The 24,388-nt window shown below is 43.8% G+C and overlaps 3 protein-coding genes across 4 annotated transcripts in view; all 3 read left to right on the forward strand.

Moving 5' to 3' along the window:
• The window catches only part of LOC311057518 (uncharacterized protein), a 135,899-nt gene that overhangs the window by 12,303 nt on the left and 99,208 nt on the right, over positions 1-24,388 (forward strand). The gene's annotated exons all lie outside the window — the stretch shown is intronic.
• Positions 1-24,388, forward strand: part of LOC311057520 (uncharacterized protein) — an 84,322-nt gene that overhangs the window by 7,872 nt on the left and 52,062 nt on the right. The gene's annotated exons all lie outside the window — the stretch shown is intronic.
• The window catches only part of LOC311057522 (uncharacterized protein), a 53,736-nt gene continuing 30,722 nt past the window's right edge, over positions 1,375-24,388 (forward strand). The window contains exons 1-2 of one of the 2 annotated variants that reach the window (XM_084074488.1): positions 1,375-1,529; positions 22,854-22,950. In XM_084074488.1, the coding sequence (XP_083930614.1) occupies positions 22,881-22,950 (70 nt within the window). In that variant the 5' untranslated portion in view covers positions 1,375-1,529; positions 22,854-22,880. Of the gene's footprint in view, positions 1,530-12,903; positions 13,040-22,853; positions 22,951-24,388 lie in introns of those variants that run through there. The other variant, XM_084074487.1, reaches the window with a different exon arrangement.

A 24,388-nucleotide genomic window follows, 5' to 3' on the forward strand; every position in this document is an offset into this window, starting at 1 on the left:
CTATGAGACGTGATCAGACCTGTGCAGCATCAATGTGCACTGATAAAAGCTGTGATGGATGTAGGGCTGCAACTATCCATTACTGTAACGAAGGGGACACCTCTGGTTACTTTAAATAATAATACTGGTTGAGGCGGCGAATATGGACTGGATTCCGGTCAGAGAATCAGGGGAGTCTGGAGAAGGGATTTCTTTCCAATGATTTATTGTCCATACAGTGTATGAATGGGTACGGGTGAACATATGTGTGTGGTCTGAAAGTGAACAACAATAAAGAAAAACATAGTAGCATTAACATGAGCTCAGGCATTCATGATACAATCACTGGCATGACAGGCTATCTGCACAGTGTAACAAGGCAAACAATAAACACTCACTCAGTGTAGCAAATATTAACACCAAAACTGTCCAAACATTGTAGGCACAGAAGTAAATACACATCATCATCACAGGAGTAACAAAAATATACACCATAAAGGTTACAAACAAACTGCAGGCAGTGGGGAGCTAAATCAGCACTAGCCAAACAAACAGGTGTTGCCAATTAAGCATATAAAGTCACATAAAAGTGATAATACAGAGTCCCAGATATAGTATAACTTACTAAACAACACTTAGGACCTAAATACTGTACTTACATAGTTTCATGAACGCACAATCAAGAATTAAGGCACAAGGGAACAGAAACACACAGTCACAGAGAGAACGTTGTGTCTAACTGACCAAACACTACTCTGACTAAATACACTTGTCAGTGGGTAATACCATGCCAGGCCACTAGGCGTCGCTGGCGGGCTTTCTTACAATTACTTTCTAAGCAATTTATCTATAGATTACTTTTGTGATTAATTAAATAATTAGGAGCTGTTTTTTTCCCTCATGTTTTTATTTCTCAACGAACAGGACATCAGCCCTATGTTATACTATGTTGCACAACAGTGTTGTGTAAGACGTGAAAATAGCTGATCTACAAGCTCAAAACGCATCGCACTGTGAAGTGTTGTGAGCTTGTAGATCTTCTATTTTCAATATTTTTTTATTTTAAATTTGTGGGAAGATTTTTGCCAATAATGACCTATCCAAAATAGGGATTGATTATTAATCGGTTGATAATCAATGATAAACAATTATTATTCTATTTATCATTTTATTTTTTTATAATTTAATTTGATTAGTTGGATTAACTGTTTTACTCCTAGGTGGATGTTCTCTTGTCTACAGGTCTGGAAGGTCACATAGACAGTACTGTTACTGTATATAAACAATGGACAGTACCCGAGACCAACAGTAGGGGGCATCAATACGCCAACTGGCGTCTAGACAAAGTGGTCGTCAGAAGAAGAACATACCCACAATGCAGTAGTGAAAACAACATGGTGTGTTGACTGACTGTTGTTGACACTTTAAAGTACCATAGATTTATATAAAAGTAAAATACAAAGAAAAGTAAAACGTGTCGTTTCTAAACAGTGTCGTCGTTAAGCAGCAGGAGGACGTTTGTTAGCAGCTCAACCACTGAAACACAGCAGGTAAAGATCAACTCATTCATGATGCGTTTCATTTGTATTTATAGCTCCGACGGAACCTCTCCCTCCGCTGTATAGCTCCGAGATGAGGTTCCTCGTTTGTCTCTGCCGTTTGATTGGGACATTGTCGCACATTTTCCACTGTACATGTTTCTTACCCCTTTCTGCACATCGTTTCCAAAAAGTAAAGCATTTCCGCCACTCTCTCAGATGTTTTAAGTTCTAGCGCACCATAAAAGCTATCCAACGAGTTGAAGAAAGTATTTAATTCGCCTCGGTCTTCATCCGGTTCGATAATATTTTGCATTAGAAGACGCAATTCAACATTTGACCAGTAGGGGAAGCAGTAATGTTTTCTCTACGGGCGCAACTCTTGCGCAATGTCTTAAAAACATGTAACCGGATGAAGACTGAGGAAAATTAAATACTTTCTTCAACTCGTTGGATAGCTTTTATGGTGCGCTAGAACTTAAACATCTGAGAGAATGGCGGACATGCTTTACTTTTTGGATACGATGTGCAGAAAGGGGTAAGAAACATGTAAAGTGGAAAATGTGCGACAATGTCCCAATCAAACGGCAGAGACAAACGAGGAACCTCATCTTGGAGCTATACAGCGGAGGGAGAGGTTCCTTACGGCTATTGTATTTATTGACTCAATATGGAATATAAATCTTTACTTGCTGCTAGATTATAATTCATGTGATCATGAAACACATAACAACCAGTACTCAAAACTGATATACATGCATTTGCTACATGTGTTGTTAATTTCACTATTATCAATGTAATAATGGTTAATCTCCTTATAAGCAATGAGATGCAAACCTTTAGGTTTCAAATATAAAGTGCCACTGCCACGGATGTTACAATTATGTACGGGCACTCAGAAGTACCCGTATATTCCTTACTGTTCAATAAGCGTTTTAATCCGATCTGTGTCAGATCTTCTCTTTATGCTTTCAATTGCGTGACCCTATCGTTTGAGAGGTGTATTGCACTCTGATACATTATAACTCTATGAGGAAAATGGCCACCGATCAGGATTAAACGACAGATACAGGTTTGTCTGAGGGCCCGTACATAATCGTAACATCCGTGGCCATGGGTTAAGCACTTTATATTTGAAATATGAACGTTAATGTAGATCTACGGAGCATAAGTGCGAAAGTGCAAAGACTATTTTGAACTAACTCCAAGACTGTCAGTTAAAATATGACAATCTGACAGTCTTTTATCGAGGCTTGTAAACAAGTAGGATCTTTACTCTGTCCACAGTAATGTTAATGTGATTGTCAAGTGAAGTTAGAGCTCCACCTCCATATGTCTTCATGCACCAGACATTGAATCCTTACAAACTAAACATTTGTCATGCTGTAGTGTGTCAGGCCTAGAATGACCATCCAGGTAATGCATGGCATTGAACATAGGTTCCCTGTCTTGTTCACGGGCTGCAAATTGACAGTTTAGCTCCAAACTCACATTTCTGCTCTTATTATAATTGACAAAGGTTTTCTCATCATTTCTTCAAATTTTATAGCGTGTATACTCAAGTTTGTTACATCACAATTTGACAAAAACGGCAAACACACTGAGGGAACATTAATTCAGCTCTAAATGCTGAAAATAAAATAAAAAATGGTTGAATTTGCATCATGTCTCTAATATGCATACAAGCAATACATCGTTTTAACATAGGCCCGGCCTATATTTTCTTTTTTAAATGTTGACAAATGTTGGACACATAAATATTTTATTTGAGGCTTGGCGCTATTGTAATTGTTTGTTCTTGAAGAATAATGCATAATGACATAGACAAGCTTTGGTCCTATGTAAGTCTGCGAAGCCAACCACTCGGCCCACTTGGTGAGAACAGACTACAGCCCCTATTATTAAGTTTGTAAGTAGTTAGGCAAAAAACAGTTACAACGACGTCGGCATGCCGTCTCTAGTGAACTTTGAGCAACGAGAGGCACCGCCGAGTTGCCGTGCCGAATGTTGCTAGTCCACTAGAGCTGACTCAGCAAAGTTCGATTCATGTACCGATAGGGTACAGAATTGTGCAATGACAGGATCGTTATAATTTAAAACATTCTTCCTCCTTATTATATATTAATAATGCCCAATGATCATATTTTAGGGGAAGTAGAACCATGGAACCCTAAAGTCCTTATTCAATTCCTTCATTTCAGACCAGTGTGTGGAGTCCAGACTGAAGGTGAAGATGAACTCTCCAGACTCAGCCAGGGCTATCTCTATTAAACAGGAACCTGAAGACCACCACCCACACCTCAGTACGTTTAATGTTCTCTCTCTTTCTTTAATTTGTTCTGTTCTATTGTACAGCTGTCGCAATATAACATTTTTACTATGCAATAACCATCACAAAATATATCATGATAATATCCCGATGATTAAACACATTGGTCGTGTCGTCTTGTGGTGCACACACCATAAGCACCGGAAGGGGGGTCAGCAAGTCAATTTAACAATCGACTTGTCGAACTCGCCGACCGCTGGTCTATTTATTTCTATTATTTCCCAGACTGGCACTGGTCTACCACCCCACTGTTCCCATTGTGTTGCGCAATCTTTGTTGTGTATTGACTGCATGCCTGCCTCTCGCCACAATGACCGTTCTGTTACTGGCTACGTGTGTAGTTGCTTACAGTAACCAAGCAAGCCCAAAAAAAATCATGTAAATGTATTTTTATGGCATGGCTCTCTAGTAGGTGAGACATGTGTCTGTGAGTGTGATCTGTGTGAGATAACACAGAGCTATGACAGGCTTTTTCTCAGCTTCTTGATTTTGACGTTTAACAACTTGAACCTTGAAGCGTTTCGACCAGTGCTTTATTGGTAAATTATTAGGTGCCGGAGCTCATGAACCCTTCAGTCTGCCCCCCCCCCCCCTCGCATGGCCGATTTAAAATATATATATTATTTTACATAAAATAATATGAATTAATTTAAACATAAAATGGCCCCAGAAAGCTTGGCAAAATAACAGCATAAGGGTCACCGTTTCCACATCAAATAATGTATTCCATAATCAGAACATTAAAATTGGAATGTACTTTTATGGGGGGAAAAACAGGAGGGAACGCGTGTATGTAAACGGCGTGTCTCTCTCTCTCGCTCGCTCGCATGCGCGCGCCCCGGGGCAAATCCGGCGGTATTCACCTGATATTCCCAGTGTTGCTATGCTCATTTGGGATGTGCTTGCACTGTATTTTAATGACGGGACGCGCACGTCGCTTAACACCTACACTACAGGTCACACAATGGACAATTGATATGCATCTAGGCTCATTCTTATGTTAATGTACCTGGTGTGAGTCGGGAGCCTTTGTAAACTTTGTTGAGGTGTGAATTTAAAGTCGTTTTAAATCTATGCGTGTGCCTGCGCGTGCTCCTGGTCAAATAGGTTCCTGCACGCCGTGCAAGGCCGTCCCATGAGCATTGCAGCCCTGGATATTCCTAAACGTAACCTCAGTAAACAATGCCAAAACATAACCTTCTTAGAGGGGGAAATAAGTACAGCACCAAACCCAGTCAACTAAGTATTAGTCCACTAAGTATAGAGGGGTTTTTTCAGATTTCAGTGCATGACACAGCATTTGACAGATTATAGTCTGCACTTTGATAATCTGGAGAAAACAAATGACCGTGACTTGTGGCAAATTCTATCAAATGTGGGGGGACAAAACATCAGATATGAAAAATACTTCCTTCGCCTACTGGCAGCATGCAAGAAGAAATTTGTCACTGATCCGTAAAACGGTTTGTGAGGTTAGCCCCGGACATATAGACAGACAGATTCACAGACTCACAAACCCATTTCTAGACATCTTGCCTCCTCAGAGCCACACTGTAAAAATGAGTTTACACAGATTTTAAACTATGACCCAAATTTCACCAGACATATAAAAGCTTTCCTGGGTGTAGATGCTAGTTACTACAGACGAACCCTGTTCTATAAAGGGTTTAGAGTCAGTTATTGTCCTCTATATTACTGATGCGTCAATGTTAACATTACTAGGAGTGAAAAGTGAAGATGATGATGAAGACATCGCTTCACACTGCTCTGAAGTTGAATCTGACACTTCTCTGAAAAGACACCAGCTTGTACACAATGGGGAAAAACCTTTCTTCTGCAAAAGAAAGGTTTAGTTTTTCTTCACCTGGTATAGTTTTTCTTCACCATGTCCACGATGAAGAAAAACTATACCAGTGTAAAAATTATAACAAGAGCTTCAGTGGGTCAACTGCTCTGAAGAGGCACCAGCTTGTCTACACTGGAGAAACATCTTTCCAGTGTGAACATTGTGACAAGAGATTCAGCCGGTCAAGTAATCTGAAGTCACACCAGCATATCCACACTGGAGAAAAGCCAGGCAGGCCTGAAACTTTGTGTTTTGGTTCAAAATGAGTATATTTTTTTCTGGCTTTAACCCTTATGGTATATGCAGTGTGCATTTGGGTGTGTGTGTTTATACAATAAGACTATTGTGTAACTTGGAGTGAGGAGTGTTTGCCTGAGAAAAGAAAACATAAGCATTTTTTTTTACTTTTTCATTTGCACAAATCAAATATATAATATATTAAATATTAGATTTTTTTCCCCTAAAAACAAGACTGAGTTTAACTGAGCTGAGCTGTGGAATTCATTATTCTACTTACCTTTAAGAGGCAACATGTTCTGTCAGAAAGAGACTTATTATATACTTATTCATAATATATCCACATCATTCAAGACTGCAAAACAATATTTTGTTGCTGGGCAAATTGACGTGAAAAAGTTATAATTCCTAATTGAAGTCTGCTGTTAAAAAGTAACTTGCACATTTTACAAGTGATTAAGTGGTTAAAAACATTCAACCATTAATTTTCAGATTTCACATCACTTAAAAGCTGCACTTCAATAATCTGTACAAAACTGAAACATGACCATATATTGCATCGCATTATATCGGATGTGGAAAACATACTTTGAAAAAAACTTGGTACTGATCGATACAGCGCTTCATGAAATTAGCCCTGGACCCACAGACATATAGACAGATTCACACACTCATAGACCTATTTCTAGATGTAACAGAGCCACGTCATTAAAAAAAAACAGTTTACATAGATTTTAAACGACGACCAAACTTTCACTGTCAAGCTTTCATCGCTGGAGATGCTTCTGTTTCGTGACATCATGCACTTTGTGGCATGAGCTGTGATTGGTCTACTAAACATTTATCCAATATTAACCAACAATTTATACAACATGGTACTTTATAGTTGGATAGTGGAGATATTTGAATTGGTATGAGTAATGTTTCCATAAAAACGCTAATAAACAGCTTACATTTTGGGAAAGTGAAAAACAGGTCATCATTTGGTGCATATGGTAATGGTTAGTGCCCGTGTGCAAATGCAGATCAATTAATCCAGGAGAACGGGCAGAACAGAGAGGTTTCAAGACAGGTTTTCAGGACATAGGTTCCCTTAAATATATTAGGATATATTTTTTTAAATACGTATTTTTGCTATAACGTTGAAGTCTGATTTATCAGAACTTAAGTTTCCAGTAATGACCTGTTCTTAGTAACTATTTGGTGATCACTATCTAGGTGATCGCTCATTTTGTACTCATTTTGTTCTAACATGGAAGATAGAAAAATGCATTTACATTTTGAGAATCCAGTATTCACTGTCATGTTATTTTTCTGCTCCTAGACAGGAGAGGAGCCCCAGTCTGCACCAGTCTGCACCAGGAGGAACCAGAGCCTCCATACATTAAAGAGGAACAGGAGGAGCTACTTCAAAGACCAGAGGAGCCTGATGGGTCAATGCTGACATTACTAGCAGTGAAAAGTGAAGTTGATGAAGACATCTCTTCGCACTGTTCTGAAGTTGAAGTTGAACTTGAATCTGACACTGAAGTCAGTGAAGACAGTGATGATTGGGGGGAGACCAGTGGAGGTGTCCACACTAGAGAAAAACTTTTCCAGTGTAAACTGTGTGACAAGAGTTTCAGTCTGTCGTCTCACCTGAACACACACCAGCGTGTCCACACTGGAGAAAAACCTTTCCACTGTAAACATTGTGACAAGAGTTTCAGTCTGTCAGCCAACCTGAAGACACACCAGCGTGTCCACACTGGAGAAACACCTTTCCACTGTAAACATTGTGACAAGAGTTTCAGTCAGTCGGGTTCTCTGAAGGTACACCAGCGTGTCCACACTGGAGAAAAACCTTTCCACTGTAAACATTGTGACAAGAGTTTCAGTCTGTCAGCCAACCTGAAGGCACACCAGCGTGTCCACACTGGAGAAACACCTTTCCACTGTAAACATTGTGACTCGACTTTCAGGCAATCATATCACCTGAAGAGACACCAGCTTATCCACACTGGAGAAACACCTTTCCACTGTAAACATTGTGACTTGACTTTCAGGCAATCAGATCACCTGAAGACACACCAGAGTGTCCACACTGGAGAAAAACCTTTCCATTGTAAATCTTGTGATAAGAGTTTCAGTCAGTTATATGTCCTGAATGCACACCAGCGTGTCCACACTGGAGAAAAACCTTTCCACTGTAAAGATTGTGACAAGAGTTTCAGTCGTTCATCTCACCTGAAGAGACACCAGCATATCCACACTGGAGAAAAACATTTCCATTGTACATTTTGTGATAATAGTTTTAGTCTGTCAAGTACTCTGGAGACACACAAGCTTATCCACACTGGAGAAAAGTCTTTCCAGTGTAAACATTGTGACAAGAATTTGTGGACATCAAGTAATCTGAAGGCACACCAGCGTGTCCACGCTGGAAAAGAAGTTTCAGTCACTCAGGTTACTTAAAAAGACACCGGTGTATCCACAGCAAGTGAAAAACCTTTCCACTACAAATGAGCTTATAGTCCATGAGCCAGAGCCCCAAAATTGAGCCATGATTATCAAATGGGTGGGCAAATCCAGGTTTGATTTTTTTTGACTAGTTGTACATCTCTAGTTTACAGTTTGGCATGATAACCATTGCAGAGTAGCAGCTTAGTGGTAGTTATCATGCATTGAATATGTGGACCCCTATATTGTCACATGCAAATTGTAACAACTTTTGAACCTTATTTTGTGTAGAGACCTATAAACAGGGGTGCACATAACTGGTGCGCAGGTGCGCATGCGCACCCAAAATAAAAAATGCGCACCACATCAGGCGACGCGAGGCGCTTTTGCGCACCAACAGCTGGGACAGGAATTTCCAAGCTTTTATTTTTTAGCAAAACTAAAAAATAAAAGCCTGGAGATCGAGGCTAGGAATTTACTTCCTGAAGCCACACTCACCCATTCACTCTAAAGCACCCGTCGGCCCCATGTACAGCCATTAGGCACAGGGGTAGAGATATGACTCGTGTCGCCTCGCTGCGTGCACGTAGCCAGCAGCGGCTGTTAGAGGCACTCGTCACCGATGATGAACGCACCGTAATGGTGCAAAATATGCCGTGAACGTCCCAATCTGGCGGATAAAATCAGCGCAGCAGAGCACAGGGCACCAACCTTGGGGGCTTTATCTAACAGCGTGAGAAAAAAAAACGGAAAAACGGCTGAACAAGTATGGGGACTTTGGTTTGGAATTTGTTTTTTTTAATTGGAAATGTTATTTTACGTATTAAATACTTCCATATATGCTTAAATGGCTTTTTATGCAAGATTTTGCACACAAATCGAATAATTAGAAAATAAGTCTTGCAAATATATAGTATATACAGGGGTGCACATAACTTTTTAGGTCTGGTACGCAGAAGAGCACCTGGACATGTGACTTGGTGCGCATGGCGCCCGTCCCGTTTTGTCAACGGGGGGGGAGGGCGATTCAGCCCGGACAGTTTTGTCAACGGGGGGGGGGGGGGGGGGAGGGGGGGTTCAGCACGGTGCCCACCGGACAGTTTTGTCAACGGGGGGGGGGGGGGGGGTACGAGAAAAAAAGGACGCTCTGCTTCTAAATTCCGCCGATTTTCGCCGTTTTTTTTTTCTCACGCTGTTAGATAAAGCCCCCAAGGTTGGTGCCCTGTGCTGCTGCGCTTATTTTATCCGCCAGATTGGGACGTTCACGGCATATTTTGCACCATTACGGTGCGTTCATCATCGGTGACGAGTGCCTCTAACAGCCGCTGCTGGCTGCGTGCACGCAGCGAGGTGATGCGAGGCGATGCGAGGCGACGCGAGTCATATCTCTACCCCTGTGCCTAATGGCTGTACATGGACCGACAAGCAAAGCAAAGCAAAGTTTGTTGTTTACCCAGGGTGTCGGACTAAGCACGAAGCTTGTTTCCAACCGGACCCTGCATGGAAGCCTTGCTCAAGGGCTATTCAGCGGTGATTCATGATTGATGTGATGAATTGGGGAATCGAACTAGGGACCTTCCGGTATCAAGGCCGCCCCTCTAACCACTAGGCCACCGCTGCCACACCGACGGGTGCTTTAGAGTGATTGTGTGAGTGTGGCTTCAGGAAGTAAATTCCTAGCCTCGATCTCCAGGCTTTTATTTTTTAGTTTTGCTAAAAAATAAAAGCTTGGAAATTCCTGTCCCAGCTGTTGGTGCGCAAAAGCGCCTCGCGTCGCCTGATGTGGTGCGCATTTTTTATTTTGGGTGCGCATGCGCACCTGCGCACCAGTTATGTGCACCCCTGAGTATATATAGTCTTTCAATATATATTTGAAAGTATGTGCTGAGAACCAACATGTTCCTAATGTCTATAGAAAAAAGAGGACCTGATTATCACAGAGGCAGACTTGACTGACTTCACTTGACTGAATTTGCTGTGCCTGGCCCCTGATGTGTCCCAGAACCCCTGAACCTTGAACCCTGAATCCCTGCCAATCCCTCCCTTGGCCTTGTCATACACTCCTCCGTTGTATCTGTCTCTAATATTGTTTTGAAAAGTAAAACTAAAATGTTCACCAATACAACAGCTTCCGTCTGCCTTCTGGGTCCCCACTTTCCATGTACATTTCCGCCTAACTAACTCATCTGACATCTGATCATTTGGTCAAACTTTCTGTCATATAAAACAAACTCATTTGTTAAATTTGACTTGAGGTGTATAGAAAGGTAAAACGAAACAAAAAAAAAATAGAATTTGGCCACCAAAACGTGTTTTTGTTTTTTTATGCCTGCTCACAGTATTTTCGTATTTATGGAGTAATACATATAGATATTGAATGTTCCCTCGTTAAAAACCTTTGACTCTAAAATTTTAACAACATGAAATAAGAATGTTGACTGTCCAATGGTCCAATGTTGATTCTGGAAAGTTATGCAAATTCATATTTAAATATACAATTTCAAAAAACTATTTTTTTCATTCTATTCACCTATCATGTTTGTATGGTGAAAATAACAAAATGTGTGATAAATATGAAAAAGTTGCTCCTGTGGAAAGGTTATCATACATTAATTGACTTATATTGACCGTATAAACCATTTAATATAGGTATGGTTTTGCCCACTCATTTGATATGAAATCTTGTCTGGCTCATGGACTATTACTGGGAGGATCAAATATTACAAAAAAATAAAATAATAATTACCGTCCTAGGGTGTTTGTCAGACCCAAGGTAGAAACCATATAAAGTATATTAGATATGATATAGCATTTTGCTTTCCTAGAATTTTACAGTTTTTATGTTATTTTACTGATTTAATGAATTATGACACCCTAACAACCCTTATACACTCATGGGAATAACTAAATGATCACTAATAAGCTGTATTACATTATTAGAGTATGATATGATTACAAATAGTAAAAAGAGTGGGTGGGATCTCAATGTTTGCATTTACAGGAAGAGAATAGGGAAGAAAAGAACACAGACCAAGTAATAAAAGAGGAAGGCACAGGCTGTATGTTTAAGTTTGAGTTTATTTAGGATCCCTATCCTGGAGTCCACAGATAAACAGGGGGTCAGGGGGTCATCCCTATGTTCCCTTGGTTCTATGCTCTCCACTAAGGTTAGGGTTAGGTTTAGGGTTAGGTAAGCGGGGAACATAGACACGCTCCCATAAACAGCAGTGTCTGCAGCCAGGACTGATAAAATAGGATTGGGGGTCAATTTTTATACTTTCTTGTGGCCCTACCTCTTGGCACATAATATGAAATCTCATGATTAGTTACACCATTTTGGGTCAGTCTGACCCAGTACAATTCATCCTTTACATCAATCTTATACAGAACTGTTTTCCTGTTTCCCAGAACATTCTGGTACAATAACCAAACTCTAAACTGTCTGGAACATGCATTCCATCATTCTCTTCTCCACGCAATGATTCATATAAACAATATTTCTGCTACGAAATAACATGTTTTGTTCTTACTGTGTCACAGTCTGAGTATACCATACAGTTTGAATATTATATTTTTTACAAATATTAATCATGTAACATGGTATGTTTGTATATGTTGTATCCTGCATTTCTATGAGACGTGATCAGACCTGTGCAGCATCAATGTGCACTGATGAAAGCTGTGATGGATGTAGGGCTGCAACTATCCATGACTTTCTTCAAGATTATTCTATATATTACTTTCCAGATTCATCCAAAATCAAGAATATATTTTATACTTGTGTATATCAACGAATCAATCAATTACTTTAGCCTTATTTTATACTATGCTGCACAGCAGTGTTGTGCAAGACTATAGACCAATTATTTGTTTACTAACATTGCGACTGGACGCACAGGTGATTGTTTCACGCAATCAATTCTCAACCTGTTGTTTTGGGGTGCGCTAGTTTCAGCACACCCCAACCCCCTCTTGTGTGTTGGCTAGTGAGGCGCGTCCTAGCGAGACCTGACAGAATGGGTTTCATTGAGAGCATACTGGTTGCACGCATACTGGTTCTTATCAGTGTGACGTCGTCTGTTAAGGGGTCTATAGAAAGTAGCTGATCTACAAGCTCATTATCGCATATAGTGACATGTTGTGAGCTTGTAGATCGTCTCTTCACTATTCTTTAAGCTGTGGAAGTTTGTTCTTTTTTCTTTTGCAAATAATGACATCCCCAAAATAGGGATTGATAAATGTATTAAATTATTGATTATCAATTTGTTTTTAATAATACATTAAATGTATTAATTGGATTAACTGTTGCACTCCTAAGTGGATGTTCTCTACAGGTGTGGAAGGTCAGTTAGTACTGTTACTGTCAATCTGTCATGGAGTTAAAAATAAGGGGTTACTTATGGACAATGGACAGTACCCGAGACCAACAGTAAGGGGCAGCAACACGCCAACTGGCGTCTGGACAAAGTGTTCGTCAGAAGAAGAACATACCCACAATGCAGTGGTGAAAACAACATGGTGTGTTGACTGACTGTTGTTGACACTTTAAAATACCATAGATTTATATAAAAGTAAAATACAAAGAAAAGTAAAACGTGTCGTTTCTAAACAGTGTCGTCGTTAAGCAGCAGGAGGACGTTTGTTAGCAGCTCAATCACTGAAACACAGCAGGTAAAGATCAACTCATTCATGATGCGTTTAATTTGTATTTATTGACTCAATATGAATTCGTCATATTGCCGTTACTTGCTGCTAGATTATAATTCATGTAATCATTAAACACATAACAGACAGTACTCAAAATTGCTATACATAGATAGACATTGTTTTGCTACATGTGTTCATTTCACTATTATCAATGTAAATGTAATGGTTAATCTCCATGTAAGTCAGGGGTCTTCAACGTTTTCAGGCCAAGGACCCCCTGGCTGAGAGAGAGATGAAGCAGGGACCCCCTACTCTATATTGTATAAAATTGTGTTTCAGATTCAACTTTTTTTGTTTACTTGGACTGCTCTTTTTTCCCTCTACACCAAACACCTCTTTGCCAAAAAATAGCCGATCTACAAGCTCACAGCGCGAGGCGTTGTGAGCTTGTAGATCTGCTATTTTTTCGCTTAAGTTCTCCTGCAGAATAGGGATGCTAGGGTTCAAGTGGTTAAGGTAAAAAATAAAAATCCTATCACACAAAGATTTGGCGGACCCCCTGTAGTAACTCTGAGGACCCCCTAGGGGTCCCGGACCCCCTGTTGAAGACCTCTGATATAAGTAATGAGGTGCAAACGTCGCGCTTGTACATGAGTAGCCTTGGATCAAGACGGTCGTCGTTCATAATGATATGTCTTGGAGTTATTTCAAAATATTAATAAGATGTGACAGTCTTGTATCACGGCTAGTACATGAGTAGGAACTTTACTCTGTCCACAGTAATGTTAAACCTTTGTCTAAACATTTGTCATGCTGTACAGTGTTGCCAGATTATGCGAGAGAAATAAGCAACCAGGTCTATGAAAACAAGCCTAAAAGAAGTGACTATAGGCCACATTAAACCTATAATATGCATCAATGCATGGGAGATTTGAAATAGCCGATCTACAAGCTCACAACACAACAAGTAGTGTGAGCTTGTAGATCTGCATCTGATATTTTCAAAATAATCTTGAAACATTTTAATGACACAAATGTGGTAAGTGGGCCCCCTGGCACATTTTTTTTTAGATGGGGGGGGGTCTATACATTCTGGGGGTCCCTGCTTGACATGACCACTGGTTTAAACAACATTAGGGAAGCAAGCCAAAACAAGCAACTGGACTTTAGAAACAAGCCCAAATAAACCACAACCCGCAACTACCAATATTTTCAAGCGACTTTACAGAGTTGCAAGTTGCTTATAATATTAGCAGACATGGCAACGCTAATGCTGTAGTGTGTCAGGCCTAGAATGACTCATCCAGGTAATGCATGGCATTGAAAATAGTTTCCCTGTCTTGTTCATGGGCTGCTTTATTGTTATTTGTTTTTTTTTCCCTCATCAGATTTCTTGAAACAGGCTCTCCATCATAATCTTTCCATCATTTTGACTAGATCTGTGATCTAAACATCTCACAGTCTAACTGAGACTGAGTTTGAGCTTTTAGGGAGGGGGGCCAAAGTGCACCGATGTACACGAAAGGGTTGCACTGGATTTATAACTAAAAACAAGACAAAACAAGCATTGTGCGAAATGGATTGCGGCACGATAGATGTATTGTAATTGACAATAGAATTTGAATAATTGAGCATCCCAACTTTGATCAATGCCTTCATTGAGGTCACATAAAGGCTGCTTATGTTAATAAATACAATTCCCCATCCCTACTTGTGAACATAAGTTTTAATTGGGGATGTGTTTTGTGTCACATTCCAGTGTTTGAACTGCACTTATTGGCTACTTTCACCTTATTCACCAGGACTTGGAATCACTCTTTTGATACATTTCCCTTGTGTAATCTTAAATTAAGCATGATGTCTTCTACAATACTGTAAGAAAGCCCATCAGTGACGCCTAGTGGCCCGACATGATATCTACCCATTGACAGTCTATTTAGTCAGTGTAGTGTTTGACACACGCAGGAGCAGTTAGACACGACGTTCTCTCAGTGTGTTTCTGTTCCCTGTTCTTTGATTCTTGATTTGTGCGTTCATGAAACTATGTGAGTACATTATTTGATGTCCTAAGTGTTAAGATAGTAGTTATATTATATCTGAAACTCTGTATATTACTTTATGTAACTTTATATGCTTAATTGGCAACACCTGTTAATTTGGCTAGTGCTGTTTAGCTCCCTACTGCCTGCAGTTCGTTTGCAAACCCTTTATGGTGTATTTTGTTACTTGTGATGATGACATTGATTTACTTCACAGTTTATCTACTGTGTGTTACTACATTTGGACAGTTTGGTGTTTATATTTGCTACACTGAGGGAGTGTTTATTGTTTTCCTTATGACACTGTGCAGATAGCCTGTCATTAGTGATTGCATCATAAATGCACAAGCTCATGTTACTGCTAATATGTTTTTCTTTATTGTTATTCATTTCAGACCACATACATGTTCACCATTACCGAATAAATCATTGGAAAGAAATCCCTTCTCCAGACCCTGATTCTCTGACCGGAATCTAGTCCATATCCGCCGCCTCAACCAGTATTATTATTTCTAAAGTAACCAAAGGTGTCCCCCTTCGTTACAAATTGGTCCTTCGAGCCGGATTGAGTGCACCATCCAACGATATGGACAAAGCAGTTTCAGGACAATCTGAGCCACAGGGTAGGCCCAGCAGAGGACATCGTTTGCCTTCTTACCTTGCCGACTATGAAGTTGGTTATCACCGTTCCGAGGGTCCTCCTTCAACCGCTTCCCACCGCCACTCAAGCCAAACCGGAAGCAATTCAAGGAGAACGTCCAGTCGGAGTGGAACCAGCTCCAGGTCCCATTCCAGTTGGCGGACTTCGGCCTCTGTTGGCATGTATCCTGCTCGGGCTCTATCTGACGTTCAAACTGCCATTCTGGAGGAGAGGATAAGGCAGATGGAGGTTGATGGCCTCCGCCAGCAGCTACATGAGGATTCACTAGTTGACATGGAGTATCAACGGCTAGATGCACAAGCAAAGGAAGCTCAACGGCACCAGGAGGAGGCTCAGCGGCACCAGGAGGAGGCTCTCCAGGCCAGAGAGTATCTAACCGCACAACTGGACAGGAGCCGCCGCCTGAAGGAAGCAGAGAAGGAACTGGAGGTGGCCAAGCTGGTCACATCCTTTCTTGGAGCTGACTCTAACGCCACCGTACCAGATCCTCCCTCATCACGGGGCAGTGTCCGTAGCTTTCACCAGTCCGCTGCATCACTTACAGCTCACAGTCAGCATCCCTTGCCCCAGCATCCAATACCACCTCATCCAACAATGTCAGCCGCAGCCTCTTCAGCCCAGCAGCCAGTACCCCCTTCACCAGCGCTGGTAATTGCATCTACCCAGACTACTAACGCTGCTCCACAGGCACTGTCAGCCAGATTCCAGACCCCTGCTGCACCTCATCCGCAGCAACCTACACCCCAGGGTCGTGTCCCGGCCCCCGCTACACCTCATCAGCTGCCGGTAGTGCATGCTGTGCCTCTCCCGCAGCATTCTACACCAGCACAGCTACCTAGGGCCCAGGGCTCTGTTGCGCCCCCTGCTGTACCTCTTCAGCCGCCAGCACCGCACGCTGCACCTCTTCAGTGGTCAGCATTGCAAGCTGCACCCCGCCCAGCTTCCCGGGGTCCACAGCCTTCTGGCCCAGCACAGATAGCATTACCTGGTCCAGTGCAACTGTACCCACCGACAACTGTAGTCACGTCCCAAGCTGTATCATATGCAGCCACCCCGACTACAGCACAAACGCCAATCGTGCAACAGCCACCTTTTGGTAATACAGCACCAGTCTCTGAGGTCACTCAGCCTCGGTCGTTCAAGGCAGACCCTGATGCTCATCAGGCACTCCCTGCTTTCACCACTCCCTATCCTGGTTACCAACCACCCTGTTGCCAACCACTACCCGGAGCTCCCAACCCTGGTTACCAACCACCACCCGGAGCTTCCTACCCTGGTTACCAACCATCACCTGGAGCTTCCTACCCTGGTTATCAACCACCACCCGGAGCTGAACTGCTAATTGCTTCTGCATATGGCATCCCAAGACCTAACTTGCCAGTGTTCCAGAGTGGCCTGGAGAGTGACTTTGTTCTCCTGAAGATGGCGCTGGACAGTTTGGTGAGCTGCCATAGCCACCTCAGTGAGCAGTATAAATACCAAGTGCTGCTCAACCACCTGAAACTCCCTAGTGCTCTACAGCTAGCCAAAGCGTACATGCACGAACTACAGCCATACACCGCAGCACTGCAGGCCCTTCAAGAGAAGTATGGCCAGCCAAGACAGCTTGTCCAGTCTGAGTTGGGTGCCATCCTCAACGCCCCAGCCCTGAAGATGGGCGATGCGCAAGCCTTCGACACCTTCGCTCTCTCTGTTCAGTCCCTGGTGGGGATGTTAAAGACACTTGAAGGGCAAGGCGGCTACGAACTCCATTGTGGTTCACACGTGGACCGTTTACTCAGCAAGATGCCTCCAGCCTATCGTGACGGCTTTGTGGAGTATTGCCTGACTCACCGCATTCTACAGTCGGGTTCTCACAGAACCTACACTCTTTCCGACCTAGCTACCTGGTTGCAGGTCAAGTCACAAGCCAAACGCATCTCCAGTCGTGCCGCAGCTCTTTATGAGAATGACAACCCCAAGCCAGTCAGGAAAGACTATGGGGCCAATCAGCCAAAGCAAAGGCCAACCCCAGTTTTCCTTACAGCGGAGGAGAAGGCTACTGCACCCAAGCCTACTCCTTACTGTCCCCATTGTGACAACCAAGACCATTACCTCAACGCCTGTGAAGAATTCAAGAAGTTGAACACAAGCCAGATTGTCAAGTGGATTCAAGAGGGCAAGAGGTGTTGGAAATGTGGTCGAGGGCACCCTGTGGACAATTGCAACCTGAAACGCCCATGCAAGGTCTGCAAAGAGCTGCACCTTACAGTCCTGCATGACTCTGTCCAGGAAACCCCCAGTAAGATCTTCATGGTCAACCTACCGACCACCAGAGTCTACCTTGACAGGCCTAATCGCTCTCAGAGAGTCATGCTAAAGGTGGTGAAGGTGCTCCTTCGCAACGGTGACAACACCATGGAGGCCCATGCTGTCCTCGATGACGGATCAGAGAGAAGTATTATTCTCCCTGAGGTCGTGCAGAGACTCAAACTCACTGTCTGCCCAGAGACCCTCCCATTGCAGACTGTCCAACAGAGTGTCAAGGTCCTTCAGGGTGCGTCAGTCTCATTCGAGATATCCCCGCTGCTCAAACCAACTGAGAGGTATCAAATCACTAATGCCTTCACCGCTAATGGGTTAAGCTTTGCTGAGCACACCTACCCAGTTCCTGCTTTGCAGCAGAAGTACCAGCATTTGAGAGGGCTCCCTTTGCCTCTAGTCGACCATGCACTGCCACTACTGCTGATCGGGTCTGACTTACCTCACTTGTTGACTCCCATCCAGCCTGTATGCCAAGGACCACCAGGGGGACCTGTTGCCGTCCATACAAGACTTGGCTGGACACTCCAGGGTCCGATGGGACCCATCCAAGGCCCATACGGTGAGCAACAATGTTTGCACATCACAACTGCTTCACCCTCCAGTGAGCTTCTCAGTCATGTTGAGCGTCTTTGGCAAGTTGACGTCCTGCCTTATAGTGAGAAAATAGTCACCAGGTCCAAGCAGGACCAGCAAGCCTACGCCCTGCTTCAGACAGCCACCAGCAGAGTGAACGTGAATGGCGTACAACGATATGCCACGCCCTTCCTCCGACGGACTCCAACAGTCCCTCTCCACGCTCCAAAGGAAGCGGTACTGCCTAGCCTTCGAAGCACAGAGCGCCGTCTTACCAAAGATCCCAAGCGGGCAGAGTCCTACTGCTCTGAGATCCGCAAATTGGAGCAAGCAGGATATGTCGCAAAGATTTCCCCCGAAGAGGCCAGCCGGACCTCAGAGTCCTGGTTCATACCGCACCATATGGTGCACCATAATGGGAAAGACAGGATCGTCTTTAACTGCTCCTTTCAACACCAAGGACAGTCGCTGAACGAGCAACTACTGCCCGGGCCCACTCTTGGGCCATCGCTACTTGGGGTCCTCCTGAGGTTCCGCCAGCACACAGTTGCAGTGATTGGAGACATAAAGGGCATGTTCCACCAGGTACGCCTGCTGCCCACTGACAAACCAGTGCTACGATTCCTCTGGAGGGAGATGCGGAGGGAAGACGAGCCAACAGTTTACGAGTGGCAGGTGCTGCCATTCGGCACAACATGCAGCCCCTGCTGCGCCATCTATGCCCTCCAGCGCCACGTCCATGACAATGGGAGTGATAAAGCCTCCCTGGTCGATGCAGTGGACCACTCGTTCTATGTAGACAACTGCCTCCGCAGCATGTCTACCCCGGAGGAAGCCAGTGATCTAGTGGATGGTCTACGTCATCTGCTCATGGAGGGAGGCTTCGAGATCAGACAGTGGGCATGCAACATAGTCTCCGTCATCGAGCATCTTCCGTCAGAAGCCAGATCTGCCAGTAGTGATCTCTGGTTGTCAAAAGGCAGTTCTGACCTGCAAGAACTAACACTTGGGCTGCAGTGGAACTGCATTGATGACACCTTGGGGTATAAGCAACGCTCGACCGAGACCCTGCAGCCTACTCTGAGAAACCTGTACAAGACTCTCGCCAGTCAGTATGACCCACTGGGTTACATCATACCGTTTACAACCAGGGCCAAAGTGCTCATCCAAGATCTCTGGAAGCAAAACCTCGGCTGGGATGATCCAATCGAGCCTCAGGGCCTACGGGATCAGTGGTTTACCTGGGAATCAGAACTCCGGAACCTCCCCCACATACGGTTCCCTCGACCCTATGCACCGGCATGTGCTGACACACCTTCTGCTACCAGGGAACTCCATGTATTCTGTGATGCGTCGGAGAGGGCATACGGTTCCGTCGCCTACTTACGTACCACAGACGACCACGGTGAAATACACATTGCCTTTGTGCTTGCCCGGTCCAGGGTCGCTCCTAAAAAATGCTTGTCTATACCTCGCCTGGAACTGTGTGCAGCCCTCACTGGTGCACAGATGGTCAGTGTGATCCAGACTGAGCTGACCCAGCCCATCGAACAGGTCTTCCTCTGGTCTGACTCTACCACAGTGCTACACTGGTTGAGATCGGAATCGTGTCGCTACAAAGTGTTTGTAGGAACGCGTGTAGCAGAGATTCAGAACCTGACAGATGTGGTCAGTTGGCGGTATGTTGACTCAATCAGGAACCCTGCCGATGACATCACGAGGGGTCTGACCCTCGAAGAGTTGATACACCCTCATCGGTGGAAGTCGGGCCCTGACTTCTTATTCCAAACCCCAGATTGTTGGCCGATCATGCCAATCCTGAGCTATCTTGAGCCTGATGATAGTGAGCAGAGAAAGTCCACCTTCATTGGAGCGGTGTCTGTAGCTCCTACTTCCCAGGTCCCTGACCCCAGCCGATCCCACACCTGGAAGGAGCTTGTTCAGGCCACTGTGAGGTCCCTTCACGGGGCGGCTGCCTCCGACGCCAGCTTGCCTTGCGATGCTCAGGATTACATTGCAGCAGAGAGGTTGCTGTTGCAACAGGCCCAGATGGATTCATTTCCAGATGAGGTCAAAGCCCTCAGAAGCACACATCCTATTTCCCCATCTAGCCGACTGTGCTCCCTTTCACCTGAATACGATGATGTCACCAATCTCCTGAGAGTTGGAGGGAGACTACGTCACGCAGCGGAGTTGGAAGTGGAAGCAGTTCACCCCATTGTTTTGGACCCAAGCCACCCAATAACCAAACTACTTATCCAAGACTTTGACCAGAAGCTCCTTCATCCCGGGCCCGAGCGGGTCTTAGCAGAACTACGCCGACAGTATTGGGTGCTCCGTGGCCGAGAGGCCATTCGGAAACATCAGCATGCATGTCGGGAATGCCAGTTCTGGCGTGCCAAGCCAGACATTCCCAAAATGGCCGACATCCCACCTTCAAGGTTGCGTCTCTTCAAGCCCCCATACTACTCCACGGGAGTAGACTGCTTTGGCCCATTCACTGTAAAGATCGGCCGCCGCCAGGAGAAGAGATGGGGGATTCTATATAAGTGTATGACCACTAGGTGTGTGCACTTAGATCTACTGGAAAGCCTCGACAGTGATGCCTTTCTACTGTCACTGCGCCGCTTTATTGCTCGACGAGGTCAGCCATTGGAGCTGCTGTGTGACAACGGCACCAACTTTGTTGGAGGCAACCGGGAGCTGACAGAAGCCTTCAACGCCATGGGCCCCCAACTGCAGGAGCAACTGGCCGAACAGAAAATCTCATTCAAGTTCAACCCCCCTAGTGCTCCGCATTTCGGAGGGACATGGGAACGGGAAATCAAGTCAGTAAAGACCGCATTGAGGGTCATCCTACGGGAGCAGACTGTACCAGAGCCAGTACTCCTGACAGTTCTCATCGAGATTGAAGGCATCCTAAACGCCAAACCTCTTGGTTATGTGTCTTCAGATGTTGCCGACCCAGATCCGGTGACCCCCAACCTGTTGCTCATGGGACGCCGTGACTCGTCACTCCCTCAAGCCCTGTACGACCCGAACAACCTGCTAGGGAGGCGTAGGTGGAGACACAGCCAGGTGCTGGCTGATAACTTTTGGTCTGTCTTCATTCGTCAGTACCTTCCAGGGCTGCAGGAGCGGCAGAAGTGGAGGACTGAGGGCAGAGAGCTTACCACGGGACAGGTAGTGCTCATCATAGATCCACAGCTCCCACGTGCCCTCTGGCCTGTGGGGACTGTCACCGAGACCTTCGCCGGATCGGACGGACGCGTACGGACCGCCACCGTGAAGGTAAAAGACAGGACGTATGTGCGACCAGTCGCCCGTCTGGTTCGACTTCCCAGACTGATTGAAGAAGAGGATGCCCCTGATAGCCCTTCTTCGTGATTACAAATGTCCGATAGACATTTGGGGGCGGCTGTGTAAGAAAGCCCATCAGTGACGCCTAGTGGCCCGACATGATATCTACCCATTGACAGTCTATTTAGTCAGTGTAGTGTTTGACACACGCAGGAGCAGTTAGACACGACGTTCTCTCAGTGTGTTTCTGTTCCCTGTTCTTTGATTCTTGATTTGTGCGTTCATGAAACTATGTGAGTACATTATTTGATGTCCTAAGTGTTAAGATAGTAGTTATATTATATCTGAAACTCTGTATATTACTTTATGTAACTTTATATGCTTAATTGGCAACACCTGTTAATTTGGCTAGTGCTGTTTAGCTCCCTACTGCCTGCAGTTCGTTTGCAAACCCTTTATGGTGTATTTTGTTACTTGTGATGATGACATTGATTTACTTCACAGTTTATCTACTGTGTGTTACTACATTTGGACAGTTTGGTGTTTATATTTGCTACACTGAGGGAGTGTTTATTGTTTTCCTTATGACACTGTGCAGATAGCCTGTCATTAGTGATTGCATCATAAATGCACAAGCTCATGTTACTGCTAATATGTTTTTCTTTATTGTTATTCATTTCAGACCACATACATGTTCACCATTACCGAATAAATCATTGGAAAGAAATCCCTTCTCCAGACCCTGATTCTCTGACCGGAATCTAGTCCATATCCGCCGCCTCAACCAGTATTATTATTTCTAAAGTAACCAAAGGTGTCCCCCTTCGTTACAAATACTGTATTTAAACTGTATATACCATTATCCTTGCACCCAACGTTCATATGTTGTTTGACTTTAATAACTGGAGACTACTGTGTCCTTTCATTAATGTTATTTTTCAATTACTTCATTTCAAACCAGTGTGTGGAGTCCAGACTTCAGGTGAAGATGAACTCTCCAGACTCAGCCAGGGACATTCCTATTAAACAGGAGGAACCTGAAGACCACCCACACCTCGGTACGTTCCATGCACTCGCTCTTTTTCATACTAGGACGTATTCTGGCTTCTTCTGATATTGACCATGCAGCATAGACGTCACACTACCAATCAGTCAGGCTGACGGGTCAGTCAGATTGACCTATCAGGGAAGCCTAGAATCGGTGCCTCCTCCTAAGCCCAGAGTTTAGGGCTATTCAGTATACTTGGTTTTTCAGTTCTCTGGAACCGTAGGCCCCCCCCTCCCTGCTCTATATAGTGAACTATAGTTCACTATATAGAGCAGGGGCAGGGGTGTCGAACTCCTTTTGGGGTGTAGGCCGCATTGGTCAAAAAGTGACTTGATGTGGGCACGCGGACACACATGTGCGCTCAGCTCATGTGCATTCAGTTATACTTCATTGTTTTTCAGTCTATTGTCTCAGTCACTGCTATAACTACACTATATCACTTTAAAAAAATGTTATTGAAGAATAGCTACTTTAATTATTGACATTAAAAACAAGCAATGCAATGTGTAAGGAGCCCCGATAAACCATTTGAAAGTAGAACAATTCAATTTGAAGCTAAACAATACCTGGTAATGTGTGTTGTTATGGTATTGAATGATTGCCATGTCAAAGTCAACATTTACATGTGCAGTTTCTGTTGACTAATGTGTGGCTATTGTTCTCAGGTTTCACAGCTAGATCACCTGAGAGCCCAAATATTTTCAGATTGTAAATAGCTACAGTACACAATCTTTTTTTAATGCAAGCCTACTTTCAGCAATCAAACTCAGACAATGAACTCAGAAGTGACACATGTATAATAATGACAATTCAGAACATGTCAATGAATAATAATGACACTACAGTATGCTTAATAAGGGGTTGACACTAACGGTTGCCCGACTGCCCGTGGCAAGTAAATAAAACATTCGGGCAAGTAGAGTTTGCTTTCAGGTTGCCCGACGGGCAAGTGCGTTTGAATGGGGAAGCAACCGTCTTCATTAAATATTATTGGGTTATTCATGAAAGAACAAATAATGCTACAGTTTTACAAGTAGCAGTTGCGCTCATTCAGACTTTCAAAGTGACTCTCGCCACTCGGCAGTTATCGTTTGTATTTAACACATTGGGTGCCAGAGGTTTTCTAAAGGAGTCTATAGCTGGTGCCAGCATTTTTAAGCTTTCTGACTAATCTTTCATGGACCACAGAATATGCTGTGCTATGACTATGTAAACACCAAATATCTCAAAAGAAAGATCAGAATCTCTACTTTAACCAGGGGAAAAAAGTGAGTTGATAGCATGTTCCGTTTCTGAGATATTGGCCGTTGAATAAAACTTGATTTCACCAAAAAACAGCACTATTTATTTAGAATTAGAGTTATGGCCATTTTAGTAAAACTTTTTCTTTTTTTTCAAACATTATTTGAAAAATGATTTGACATTTATGTTTGCCTTCAGTGACAGTA

This window comes from Gymnoscopelus microlampas (genome assembly GCF_963454915.1).
Source record: "Gymnoscopelus microlampas genome assembly, chromosome: 12".
Classification (NCBI taxonomy): Eukaryota; Metazoa; Chordata; class Actinopteri; order Myctophiformes; family Myctophidae; genus Gymnoscopelus; species Gymnoscopelus microlampas.